At 41.2% G+C, this 14338-nt stretch overlaps 1 protein-coding gene across 1 annotated transcript in view; it reads right to left on the reverse strand.

The window, feature by feature from the left end:
* Window positions 1–13828, reverse strand: part of PCDH17 (protocadherin 17) — a 110356-nt gene extending 96528 nt beyond the window's left edge. The window contains exon 1 of the mRNA XM_090024733.1: window positions 11147–13828. Within this exon, the coding sequence (XP_089880859.1) occupies window positions 11147–13750 (2604 nt within the window). The 5' untranslated portion in view covers window positions 13751–13828. The remainder of the gene's footprint in view (window positions 1–11146) is intronic.
* Window positions 13829–14338: the final 510 nt, after the last annotated feature.

Genomic DNA, 14338 nt, shown 5'->3' on the forward strand with positions numbered 1-14338 from the left:
CAGAATTTGTCTGTAAAGTTGATGCTTGCTTTAGTGTTGCATAAGAATCTACAGTTTGACAATGACTTCTCTAAGACTGTTTAGCAGTTGTTTATACATCAAGTAACGTGAAAAAAGCCATTAGAACTGCATTGTTAAGTAACATTCCCTCCCATTCAAATGCTAGATATTTCTTTTTGAAATAAACGGATCTCTCTTTTCCACTAACTGCATACACACACACACATTTATTCTGTCTGAAGTATGGTTTCGATATTGAAATAGTTTCTAAGGTTTTCTTGATTGCCATTTTTAAAAAGCTTTTAAATCTATTATTTCCCAGGCACTCTAAATTCCACTATATCCTTATTGTCATTTGATCCACTGAAATAATGAAGAGATCAGGAAAGAACACACTGGTACTTTACAGCTGTGGCTGGATAATCTTGCTCATGATCATCAAAGCAGGATTGTTTTTATGATCTTCAAATCTGCATATCAAATTACACAAGTGTATGCAGAACAGCAAAAACTATCAAATATTCAGTCATCAGGATTATCTCAATAGAGTACTAGAGAATGCAGTTTGAGGCTAAGTGAAATGAACAGCTTCTGCAGCTTTTGCAGTGTTTTTAGGAGGGATGAGGGAAAGCAACAGGGAGCAGTGTGGCTAATAAATTCTGAGCTGAGATCTGCACATACGTACGCACATGAGCAACTTCACTTTGTAAGTGATTCCATTTAATTCAGTGGGTCTATTCATGTGAATTAAAATACTCAATAAACATTTGGAGGATGAGGCCATATGATTTGTAACAGTGGTGCAGTTGTTCATATATAAAGAGGTTATTTTTACAGGTCTTGGAGTAACTGATGTACAGTTAAAGACATGATCCTGCTCCACTGGGGTTTGTGGGAAAACTATCTCAGCTTCAGTGGCAATGGGATCAGAGCCCAAGCACTTTATCTCGATGCAATAAGAACTATTTTGTTCTTGTATAGTAATTCTTTTTTGAAGTAAATGACCTTTACAGTTTTACACTATTAAAACATTGGCACCAGGCACATTTTCTAATGTGAACTTGTGTAGTCCAATTTAGTTTTCTTATTGAATGGTAACCACAACAATTGTATCCATAAGTGGTTGCTTAGCAGTCAGTAATGATCCATACAGAAATATAGTAAATAAGGGTAATGACTGACATGCTCTGTCTGAATGAAAATTCATTAAAAATACAAATTACCGTGAAGAAAATTTGAAAACAAAAATCTATTAATGAAAGATTAAGTATAACTGCCTTTAGGAACAAATTACTGATTTAAAAGCTTCAAATTGTGATTCAGATGTCACCTATGTATCTCTGCTAGGTATAAAGATTCTATTATTAAAAATGCATTAAAATCCATCAAAATTTTGATGAAGCCATTATTTACCTTTTGTTTTTAATTCAATTGTCAAGTGAGCACCCAATCATTTTTAAAAGACTATATATCTACAAAGCAAGCAAGAGTTTATGGCTTTGAAGACTTGAAATTGATTTTTAATGCACCAGCTTTCAAATACTACAAAGGCTGCTTTCCACTGATAAAGACAGTAAACAAGAAATTGTCCTTTAAATGTTCCCTTTAATGTTTTTTCCTTAATTAAAAATCAATCAAAAAATTGTAAGTTTTTTTTTTCATAAAAATGTTTAAGGATGTTGACACACAATGTGGTCAAAATAAAATGAAAACTTGTGATTTGTCACATCTGGTTTCTTGCGTTATTTTATATATTCTTTGCACTGTAAACACTGTTAATCAAGAAATAAAAACTCATAAAAGTAGTTTATTACTGAGCACAGCTATTTTATTGAATAGAAGTGTAAAAAATAAAATAAAACTAAATGTTATAAAACTACTGGAGCAAAACACTTTTTTAATACCTTTAAATTATTTTAATGTATTCCTTTCCTCTAATCAAACCAAAGCCTATTTATGTAGATTAGTTACATCTAGAGTCTCATTTATCCAACCTGTATTTATCCTTTGATCACAAAGCTTGTTAACTTAAATGGTCTTTTATTGTTATGATTCGTTTTCCCATAATTATGCAGTTTAACTGCCTGATTTTTTTCGAATAAATATATGCAAACGCGCCAATCATATTCAGCAGTGTTATGCTAGATGCTCAATGAACTGTAAGAGCCATTTCAATACAATAAAACTGCCTGGAAGTGTTCCAGGGCAAGGACTGCAAATACCAGTAATCATGGTGTCACTAGGACTAGAACAGGCAAATATAAGTGTGTCACACACATATCAATAGATTGTCTGAAACAGTGTCTGAAACTAATTTCACGTCTGTCACTAAAAGAACTTACAATGCATCAATAAGAGGTCCCACCCACACAGCTGAAATTATGCATTTACATCTTATAACAATACATTTCTTTTTACCATTTGGGTTTGGGTGTGCCACTGGAGATTGTAGCAGACTGTCTTACAGCATGGAATGTTGATGTCATTAAAGACTTTTTTATGAAAGATAATTAATTTTAGGAAATCAGAGGATAGTGATATATCAGTGTCAAAACCACTAGTAGGGACTAATATGAGATACCATATTCATTTGAAGGATTTACTTGTCTACAACTCTTTTACCATGCTAAATTGACAGTAGATCAGCAAGGGACTGATTAACTTTAGAGCTGAAAAAAGAGACATGCTTTCATTGAAAGGGAGTGAGAAATGCACTGATCGCTATTCTGTCCTTCTGCATAGGTAGAAATGCTATTGTTGAAGCAATTCAATAATAAAAATAGATGCTTCTGTTGTGACCTTAATAAAGCAGGAATTGTATGCAGCAGCTTCTGGGATTTAGCTAAAAATATATTAGCGCTTGAGAAAGTTCTATAAAGCACTGCCTAATATCCCAATTAACAGGGGCATATGTATGAAATGGTTTCCTTGAGTATAGTACTTAATGCATGAGTATTTTATCCAACAATCTTAATAATTTAACTGACTTCTTTTTTTCTCAGTCAGGATTTAAAATAACTCTTCCAGAGCCCTGTTTTCCAAAGTTATCTACATGGGGGTACAAAACAAAGCTTACAAAGAAAAACAACCCAAATCATGACACATTTATCACCAGGGATCCTGGTTTTCTCTGATTAAAAAAATATCCCCAATTATGGGGTTAAAAAAAGTAACTCAAAATCCAAAATTTTCCATGATCAAAATGAAACACCGCTAATACAAACACACACACACACACACACACACACACAAACAAGTTGTGTTTCATTTTGAACATGGAAAAACATGGAAGTCAGGTTACTTTTTTAAATCCAAAAATTTGGGATTATTTCTTTTATCAGAGAAAACCAGGATCCCTGTTTATCACCATGACCTGAAAGATTCTGAAAGTGTCTAGTACTGAGTCCCATCACTTTGTATCCCACAACCCAGCTATGCTAGCTTCACCCTCCACACCATTAATACAAAAATAAACAAAACGCACTTTAGGAAATGATATCCCCTCCACCACCTTGAAAAGATGGTACCAAACTCTACTTGGTGCTTTTGTGTGTCCATGAAGGAATCCGACTAGAAGCAAATTTCACTCATTCCCTATCTTTTTATACTCATTATTATGATATTTCTATTTCTGTTTTTTACAACTTAAGCATGGATATGACTGAAAAAGTAGGACTTTTTCCTAGGTTTTTCTCCTCTATTTTCTGAAATTTTTTTCTTGGAAAAAGTTGTCCAAGTCATTCTCCTCTGACCTCCTGACATCAAAGTACTGTCTTTACATTGCCAGAGACTAAAAAACAAAAGAAAAAACTTATGTTTCTGCTCGTGAAGAAATGGTTGTATAACTTGCTTTCACAAAAAAATTCTTAAGTATTCCAAAATATTGGTAGAACCAGTAGAGTGTCTTTCCTTTATCTGCAGGGCTTCCTCCATCTTACAGAGTTGCCAGAACCACACACGTGCACATACATATGCATACATAAACACACACCAAATGCTTTTTTAGAAAAAAAAATGTAAAAACCACACACACACACATATGTGCATGCACTTCTTACAAAGCCTGATATGGATTTTGTGTAACAAACCCTGAAATGGAATTGGCTCAGCATCCTCACTTTTGAATACTATTAATGCAAAGAGTTCTTAAGCATGGTCTTTTTAAATATGAAGCTGAAAAATCATAAAGTGCCTTAAATTTAACACTGGAGAGAAGAGAATTGTTAAAAAGAATAACTGAAGCTTTTACATTTATATGTATATCTATCTATATCTATAGATAGATACATCTATCTATCTGTCTAAACTGATTAGGGCTAAATTTTATGTTTATTTCAATGAAACTCTCTTCATTTGAATCAAATTTCTGCCTGAGTAGAAACCACAGGCTAGGTCTATTCTGTTACATATCTAGGAGAATGTTGCAAAAGCTGTATATTCACATATCGACAGGTTTTCATAAGACTACATTGACTGTACATTTAAAATAAATTACATGTATGTTTTAAAACAACCGAGAATATTTGTTTAGGCAGCAAAATAAAAACAATTAGTTATTTTTACAAATTCTTTAAGGAAGTCTTAGATTTTACTTGCTTGTATATTACTTCTACATATGTTATGTAGAAGTATGTCTATGTTATGTATGTGCTATTATTATAAGAATTCTAAATTCCTATTAAATCTCCTCGACTATTTGTTTGAACAGAAACTGTTTAAAATAAAAAAAGATGGCAGAAGATTTTTAAAGCTGAGTTTGAAAAATAAAGGGTGAGATCCTACCAACTTTACTTGCGTTTAATAAAAACCTGAGGGCTTTGTTTCGGCCTGCGAATGTGAATGGGACTCATGCTATTGTTAAAATGAGAGCAGGATCTGGTCTTCAGTATAGAATAAAATAGTAATCAACATGAACAAGGGTTACAGAATTGGGACTAAACTTACTACTAAACCAAAGCTAACTCAAAGGACGCAGTTGAAAAAACCTATATTTTGCTTTTTGAACACTTACTGATGTGAGGTCTCTGAAATCAGTGGGACTAGTCATATAATTGGTCACCCACATGAGTAAAGCTTTGACAAGTGTGCAGACTTTGGGAGTCAGGGGGAGCTGTATCCATGTAAGACTTCAGGATCAGACAGCCTCCTGTCATTTATTTTAATTGCACTAACATTTTTTTAGTTCTGGTGAAACTATTTTCAAAGAGTCAGTTATGCATAGAGCTTGTACATCTAAATGGATTGGCTAATGAGGATTTTTATTTTGGAGAAATGGTTGTTTTTTTTCCTTCTGAGACTATCAGCATTCCCTACCTGCCAAAACCCCACCTCCTGATTTGTCACCCCTCATCCCTGGCTATTTTGTATGGTTAAATGCTGTAATACTTAACACAGAAAAGCATTTTTAAAAGGTTTTTGCATTCACCTATGTACATCAGGAGTACCTCCACTGAAAATAAATGGAGTAACAGGGCTGTAAAACTGCATTAGTAAAGCAGATCAGAATCAGGCCCACAGTTTCTATAGTATACATAATACAAAATAGGAGCTCAGTCCTACATCCCTTACCTACTTTAATAGTTCCATTGGATACTACCATGACCTACAGGTTGCAAGATCAGACCCTAAAATATATGAATATGCCACTGTGTTATGTTCACACATAACCATTAAGAACAAAGATGTTTATTCTTGTGTAAATACAAGACAAGGGTCCAATCCTGTGGTTCTTACACAATGAAATATAGGCCCAGAAGCTTTAGAAAGGTGTATCATGAAATTATAGCCTGTGCTGCTTGAATTTACAAATCCCAAGTGTACTTAATAGCTATTTTGCACTGTGTCTAATTTGATCGTACACATTGTGAAAACTAGTCATGTCTTTCGGCCAGGTATCTCTTACAGGTGGTTAGTCTAAAAAGCTAAATATCTCAGAGGTTTAGGGTCCAGGACCTGCAAGCCTGCAAATGTGCAGAATGTTCACTTACTTCTACCCTATGTGTATCCTTAACTTTTATTTGCTGTAATAGGAAAATCCGAAGAATATACCCTCTTTGCAAAGGATAAAAATATGAAGCTTCATGTGAATCTTTTGAGATTGGTATTGTAAATGCTGACAATGAATGTCATTTTTTTTATTATTATTATTTCTGTTCTCATATTGCAGTGTCAGCATGCTTCCTTTTGCAATCCTGCATGCTGAAGTCTCAAAGTAAACAATGTCTAAAAGATTTAACAGCATGAATACAACTTATTCTACCCCCTCCCCCTTAAGTTTATCTCTTCTTAGATACCACTAGACACCTGGTGATGAGGTTGCACTGGGACTCGACAGTAATCTGTTGACACATCGTAAACAGGTGCCTGGAAGTATTAAGAATGATCTTTACTTTATCTCTAAACCTTGCACACCTGCCTGCTACAGCAACTGTGGTGATTCCCAGCATGGGAGTTCTTTATAATACAGTCTCTTCTTCTTGGTCGTCTTCTTTTTTTTCCTTTTTTTTTTTGTTCAATAAAAGCTCTGACCACAGTTTTCCTATCCTGTCTCATTGTTGATGTATTTACAAATCTCTCCCTGCTGCATCAAAGGTATAACAATAAATATTCTCTATGATCATCAACATTCCTTGCATATATAGGTAGTTTTCTACAGCACTGTCATGTCACTTTAAAAAGCCTATTTCTACTAGTTTCCCTTTATCCATCAACTCTTTCATCTACTGGAAAACTTGAAGTAAAAGAAATCGTGGCTTGTTTACTAGCACAGCCATTTTCCTATGTTAACATGAATTGATTACATAATTAACCAAATAACTTTTTAGTGGGGTTGGATATGAATATTTAAAAAATATAAAGCAAAAAAGAGCGAAATTCTGTGTGCCTTGCTCAGGGAAGTAGTCCAGCTTGATCTATTCACTTGAATAAGATGAGCAGAATTTTAGCTCATAGTCCTTAGACTCAAGGGTCAATATATATCTTCCTTTGCTATGTACAGATTTGCAAGTCCTCTCTTTTTCTACCAAGACTGAGTATTTTTAGACCTTACCGTGTTGTATGGAAGTTTGTCTGGATATTAGCCATATGACTTACACCTTTTGTTTTCTTATCTGAGCCATTTAAAACCTGGAGTTGGTAAAAAATTTTTGTTTGTGTTTATGAAATACGCTAGTAAATTTAGATCTAAACACTTTTACAACTAAATTGTTTTTAAACCATCTTTCTTTATTAGTTGATGCTTAGAATGCACAGTTGAAATATTCGATAACAGTGAGATATGCTAATGCTTAGTAGTCATCCTAATTTCCCATGCCTCAAAAAGCAATTTTCTACATGTATGTAATCGTTATCCACTAATTAACCTACGCAGAGCCTAACTGTCATAAGAGCTAAACATCTGTGACTCTCCCTGAAATCAGTGCATGGCACAAGTGCTCAGCACCCTTGAATAGCAATTGACCATTTTATTTATACATCATATAGGTGTATGTAAAGATTTATGTTCTCGTGATTACAGAACTCCACTAATTCACATTCCCAATCCTCACCCTCACTGAAAATTACTTATTGGTATGAATCGGTGTGTAAATGTACTACACACACACACACACACACACACACACACACACACACACAGATAGACAGGAATAATCCATAGGAAAGTGTATTTAACAGAGCAAAGTTAAGCAGTACATGCAGAATAGCACTTTACTCAGCTAGCAATTCTTTTGGACAGGTTCTAATAACCATAATCATGTCAAGTAGCACCACAGTCCATGTGACCATTGACTTTAATGGGCTTATCTGACAGATAAGGTGCTATTCATCAGGAGTAAGTAAATGGGAATCTGAACTCCTGATTTCAGCATAAACAGATGCAAATAAAATGAAGCACGTTCTCTGAGAAAAGGTGGGAATACCTGCAATTTATTGACAAAGTAACTGGTATTTGGATGTCAGTGTTAATAATGCTTTAGTAGCACACTACCTAACGCACTATATTATGTATATATATACAAAAGTATATTTCGTAAATATACAAAGGTTTAATACCATAATAAAAGGCCTCACTAGAACTTTGTCCTTAAATCATTGTAGAATGAAAGCCTAGAATGAAAGTGAGCAGTTTTGCTGCATGAAAATTAATGAAATGTAACTATATATGTGAGAAAAAAAGAAAGTGAACAGTCACTAGAGAAAATACTATAGATAGCTTCGTTTTCACTTACTTGAGGTAATGAGCTACCGTGCATACTTTATTAGTTAAAGAAGGTTGGTGTTAAAACAGATGTTTGGATACTGATTGTCCTTTTCCTGTCTGCTTCTTTTGCTTCCTGCAAGTATAGTTTATTGTTCCAGAAGCAGTCTTTTTGGAACTGGACAGGTAACCACTGGGTGCAGATAAAGGAGAGCTGAATTCTGTACTCCTTGCTCAAGCAAAACTCTCACTGATGTTACTGCAAGTTTTGCATTAGCTGGAAGTGCAGTGGTGATCAGACCCAAAGTTTTGTCTGCTTTCTGGTTTTAAATACAGTGCTTCTATGTAATATTTAGTCTGTGAATGTGGGGAAGAGGGCAAGTGTAAAGGGGTATAACAATTACTTTTTGTGGTGTGCAAAACCTGATTGCCTTGCTCACAGCTAAGTACAGCAAAATGCAAGCTTCCCCAAATAGCCTTACTAATGCAAAAACCTGCTGCTTTAAATTTGGGCCTCCTCTGAAAAAAAGCCCCAAAATCATGTCAAGCTGCATATGTGCACTATATTTATGTTGTGACTACTAAGTTCAGTGCCACTTGTGACCTAAACTAAATTTGAACCAGGTTTTTGTAAGCATTAAAGAGAAGTGTATGCCTTAACCCACTGGCTGAGCCATCTAGCTTCAAAACACTGTATAGATAATTCAAGGGAACATAGAAAGGAAAATATTATGCATACCAGCATGTGCTATCAGGAAGTTTTGCTTAAATTTCCCACAGTTATCATACCAAAGCTTTTATAGAAACCACAGCACAACTTTTTAAGGGAGGAAATTCCTCTTTCAGTTTTATATTGATCTCAAAAAAGTCACGATTGATATTATACAGTGAACACTGTTAAAAAAGAAATCATATTTGCCAATGGGATTTTACACTACAGTTGAATCTTTACTATCAGTACATGTATTAATTGCTTTATATAGACATTACATGGTTGTAGGAAAATATAATTTACTATCTTTTAGTAGCTATTACACTTGGATTTTTTTTCTTTTCTGACCACTCCATTTTACAGTAAAAAAATGACATGACTTAAACACATCTCACTGAAAGTTAGTTGTCTTTTAAAGCATGAATTGTAAATCAAATTATCCTTGGTTTTGCCCTAACCTAATATTCTTCCTGAAATGTCACTTTTTGTTAAAATCAATTTCAGGTTTTGAGTATTGCTGAACTCACCTAATTGATAGCAACACAAATTCATGATAAGCATAAAATGAAATTGTTTCTGTGACACAACTCAATAGTGGGTTGAGAAATAGTTCACAGTGACCTTGTGCAGAGGGCATTTTTCTGCAGTTATCAAAATATACAGCTATACTGGATCAATTATTGGAAGTTTGTTTTTGTTATTTGCCAATTATCAGCAGCCACCTCTCTTTAGCTGATAAAATTGCCCGCAGCTAGAAAGCAGCAAATTTGGCACTGGCAACACTACACAGCACAACAACTCATATGCATTATGAATTTCTTTTTGGTACATCGAGTGTCTACAGTGCAACTTCTTTCCCATTAGCTGGGTACACAAAATGAGTCTGTGTCACTTTTGATACACTCAGCTCATTCCCCTATGAATCAGAACAGCATATTAGGAGAACCACAAGACAAAACAGATATGACATTTCAAACATATTTAATAGTCATTATCCAGAGCCTGCATTCATTCCAAATGGTAAAAATTGCTTTGGAATGTACCTGTAATATTTGAACATTAAGCCACACTAATCATTAAGTAGTAATTTAAATAAGATCTGCTGGGGACAAATTCTGCCCCCAGATTCATTGTGCAAGCCCACTGCTCTGAAACAGTTCTGAGTTTGAACTTTGAGCCACATACTAAGAATTAAGAGGCTCTTTGCATATTAAACTCGGTCAGGTGGCCCATATTCTGCCATTATTTGTATACATGAAAGTGGATGGGGCAGCATGAGTGGAATAGAAAGCAGAATGTGGTCCACTATCATATTTTTTTCTAAAATGAGCTTTAATAAAATAAAAAAACAGAGCCTGTCTTTCTCTATATAGCAACAACCAATATTGATTCAGGCTACTGGAAACCTGACCAGTCATTTTGCTGATTTATGACAGAATTTGAGTTTTGTTAAAATTTGTTGGGGGCTAGAGGGAAGGAATCACCACATACATACTAGACTAGTTGGTCTAGTAAACTAACCAAAGTTTTCAAGTTCAAGTTTTAAAAGACTGTTTTTTTTCTGAGAAGAAAAGGTGCCAATGGGGTCCCAAATGAGGGTTCTGTGAGAAAAATAAATATTTGTGTGTGTGTGTGTGTGTGTGTGCATGTGTATGTATAAAAAGAAGTATATATGTGTATATATATACATTTAAAGAAGTTAAAAAAAATTAAAAGCATACATCTTGGAAAGAGAGCTCATATTTACATACAGGATTGGAGGACTATATACACTGTTGCATGAGATTTCCTCAGTGTGTACAGTTTATGCCATGTCCTGTTGGTTACAGCAGGTGACATGACTCCTTAAATATCCCCACCCCATCTGCCCAAAACCCAGCTACAGAGAAACCTGCATAAGAGACCACCTATCTTTGGTGATCTGCCACTTTAGGAAACCACCCCAAAGTATCCCAGACTATTGAAGCCTCAGTGTTGCTCTTGCATATCTGTTTAACACTGGTATAACTCCATTTATTTCATTAGAATAACTTCTGATTTACACTGGTCACAGCAGTGTGAGGGCAGTCAGACAAGTGTGATCTGCTCCACGTTAGATTAATAAGCAAGTCCACCTCCCTTAAGTGACTTTTGCTGGTCCCTCCAGTGGTGCCTTACAGCAGGTTTCACTGCAGACAAGACATACAGTTTAAATTTGGATCTAAAGTATGCTCCAGGTTATTCTAAAAGTCTCCTACCTGTATTATGGACATCCGGCTCGGTGGAGCCTCGCTGGCGTTAGTTCCTTGCCCCGTGAAGCTGGTGTGGCAACCCACATGTCCCGGGGGTACAGTCAGGTTGTTGGAGGCAGGCTTTAGGTACATCACCTCAGACCGGGGTGAGCTGAGGGGCAAACGGGTCTGGTAGTCAAAGTACATGGGCGAGGTGGCCAAAGAGGGGCTGCTCACCACGTTCATGACATTTAGGGGGCCCCGACTGTCCTCGCCTTCACTGGGCACCAGCATAATGTCATTCTTGCTGATCTTCTTCTTTTTGCCCTTGCTCCCTCCACTGCCACCTGCACCTGCTCCCCCACCACTGCCTCCCCCTCCTCCCAGCTGGGGGTGGCTGTATTCAGCAATGCGACAATTATACGTGCGGATCTCCTTGTTCTCCCGCTTGCATTTCACGGCAATGGTGATCATGGCAGCCAACAAGATGATAGAGACAGTGCTCAGGGTCACAATTAGGGGTAGTGATAGGTCCCAATGAGGTCGCCGATGCTGCTCACCATTCACCTGAGGCTCACCGGCTTCAGGCAGGGGTCCAGCCAAGGCCCTGACAATTAGCTTGGCCACAGCTGAGAGGCTAGGCTTGCCATGATCACTGACTTTGACCACCAGCTCAGCCACAGGGCTGAGCTCTTCCCAGTAGGGATGCAAGGTGCGGATCTCACCACTGGTTGGGTCCATCTCAAAGAGGTGCTCCTCATTGCCTTCAACAATCTCGTATGTGAGGCGCCCACTCTCCCCAAAATCACTGTCCAGGGCTCGGACAGTGCCCACGGGGTAGCCCACGCCAGCATTGCGCGGTACCTGGAGCTCAGCGGTGTCGTTGATGAGGGTGGGCAGCACAATAAGCGGCGCATTGTCATTGACATCAAGCACAGTGACACGCACGGTGGCGTTGCTCTCGCGGTGGGGAGAGCCTGAGTCCTTGGCCAGCACGCGGAACTCAAAGTGCTTGGTCTGCTCATAGTTGAAGCTCCGCAGGGCATAAATGGCACCATTGGTGGGGTTGACAGAGACATAGGTGTAGATGGAGACATCGCCTACATGCCCAGGCAGGATGGAATAGGAAACAGTCCCGTTCTGCCCCAGGTCCGGGTCCTGGGCCAGCACAGAGCCCAAGTACTCACCAGGGATATTGTTCTCTGGCACCTGTAGGACATAGAGGTTTTTGCTGAAGCGGGGTGGGTTGTCATTCTCGTCGAGGATGCGCACGGAGAAGGACTTGGTGGAGTTGAGCGGGGGGCTGCCACCATCGCGAGCTACAATGGTAACATTGTACTCATCCTGTGCCTCACGGTCCAGTGGCCGGTCAGTCACCACCGTGTAGAAGTTGTCATAGTTCTCCTCCAGCGTGAAGGGTACGGCACCTGGCCCGCTGCCCCCGCCACCCAGCACCCGGCACTGGAGCTGCCCATTCTTGCCTGAGTCACGATCAGTGACCCTCACCAAGGCGATGACCGTGCCTGGCGGGGCGGCCTCGCTTAGAGCCCCCTGGCGAACAGAGACGAAGCCGATGGCGGGCGCATTGTCATTGCGGTCGACGAGGCGTACGGTGACCTTGCAGTGAGCGGGGATGGGGTTGGGTCCCAGGTCGCGGGCCTGCACGTCGATCTCTACGAGGCCGCTCTCCTCGTAGTCCAGGTTGCCCTTGACGCGGATGAGGCCGCTCTGGGGGTCGATGCTGAAGAGGTCGCGCACCCGGTCGGGGGCATAGCCGCTGAAGGAGTAGAGCACCTCGCCATTGGTGCCCTCATCGGCGTCGGTGGCATTGAGGTCGATGACGGCCGTGCCCAGGGGCGCGTTCTCGGGGAGCTCCACCACGTAGGAGGCCGCTTCGAAGACGGGGCTGTTGTCGTTGGAGTCGATGAGGCGCACGTTGATCTGCACGGTGCCCGACCGTGGCGGGTCGCCCCCGTCCAGCGCCGTGAGCACCAGCGTGTGGTGGCTCTGCTCCTCGCGGTCCAGCGGCTTCTGGATCACCAGCTCGGGGAACTTGGTGCCGTCCCCTCGGGACTTGACGTCCAGCGAGAAGAGCCCGTAGTCGTCGCGGGTGAGCAGGTAGGTGCGCAGCCCGTTGTCGCCCGCGTCGGGGTCGTGGGCGCTGGTGAGGGGGAAGCGGGTGCCGGGGGCCGCGTTCTCCGAGATGTCCATGTCCACCTGGTCGGCGGGGAAGGCGGGCGCGTTGTCGTTGAGGTCCTGCACCTCCACCTTGATCATGCAGATCTCCTGGTCGTTGGCGAAGACCTCGAGCGAGAGCTGGCACTTGGCGCTGCGGCGGCACAGCGCCTCGCGGTCCAGGCGCTGCTTGGTGTAGAGCAGCCCGCTCTCGCCGTCCACGTCCAGCAGGTGCGGGGCCGAGTTCTCCAGCACGCGGAAGCTCGCCTTGGCCCCGCGCCCGCCGCCCGCGCCCCGCTCCGCCGGCGGCGCCAGCCCCGCGGCCAGCCGCGCATCGCGCCCGATGTTGCCGATCACCGTCCCCGCGCCCTGCTCCTCGGGCACCGAGTAGTTGAGGTTCTTCAGCGCCAGGGCGGGCGCCCAGCAGAGCAGGAAGCAACAGATGGGAAGGTGCATCCCCGAAGCCCGCGGGTGGCAGCTGCAGCAGCCCCTCGTCCTCCTCCGCTCCTCGCTTCCCGAGCCCGCCCCTCCCTCCCCGCCGCCGCCGCCGCCGCCGCCGCCGCCGGACCTGTTGCTCTAAAGCATCCGCAGACACGCAGGCGATGGAGCCCGGGGCTCACGGGCAGGGAGAGAGATGGAGGCGGAGGCGGAGGAGGAGGAGGAGGGGGGAGAAACCACCCGGCAGCTCCCGCATCAAGCACCTCTGGGGCTCCAATGCCCGGTTACTTCGGCCGTGCAACTTCAGCAGGGGGAGGGGGAGGGGGGAAACAACTCCAGATCGCCTCCGGATGGATCAAAATGTCCCCCCCCCCCGCCTTTGGTCTTCTCAAGATCCGTAGATCTCCTCTGGACGGATCAAAGTGTCCATGTGGCTCCCCCTCCCCCCCGCCCCAAAGTCTGCTCTGGAGGAATCAAAATATCCAAGGAGGCTTTGCCCCAGCCCCTCTCCGGGTCCGCAGATCTCGCCCTGGACGGATCAAAATGTCCAATGTGGCTGTCCCAGCCCCTCTGAAGGTCCGCCGATCTCCCCCTGGCCGGATCAAA

This window comes from Crocodylus siamensis, chromosome 1, assembly GCF_052110815.1.
Source record: "Crocodylus siamensis isolate JL-2025a chromosome 1, ASM5211081v1, whole genome shotgun sequence".
In the NCBI taxonomy this organism is placed as follows: Eukaryota; Metazoa; Chordata; order Crocodylia; family Crocodylidae; genus Crocodylus; species Crocodylus siamensis.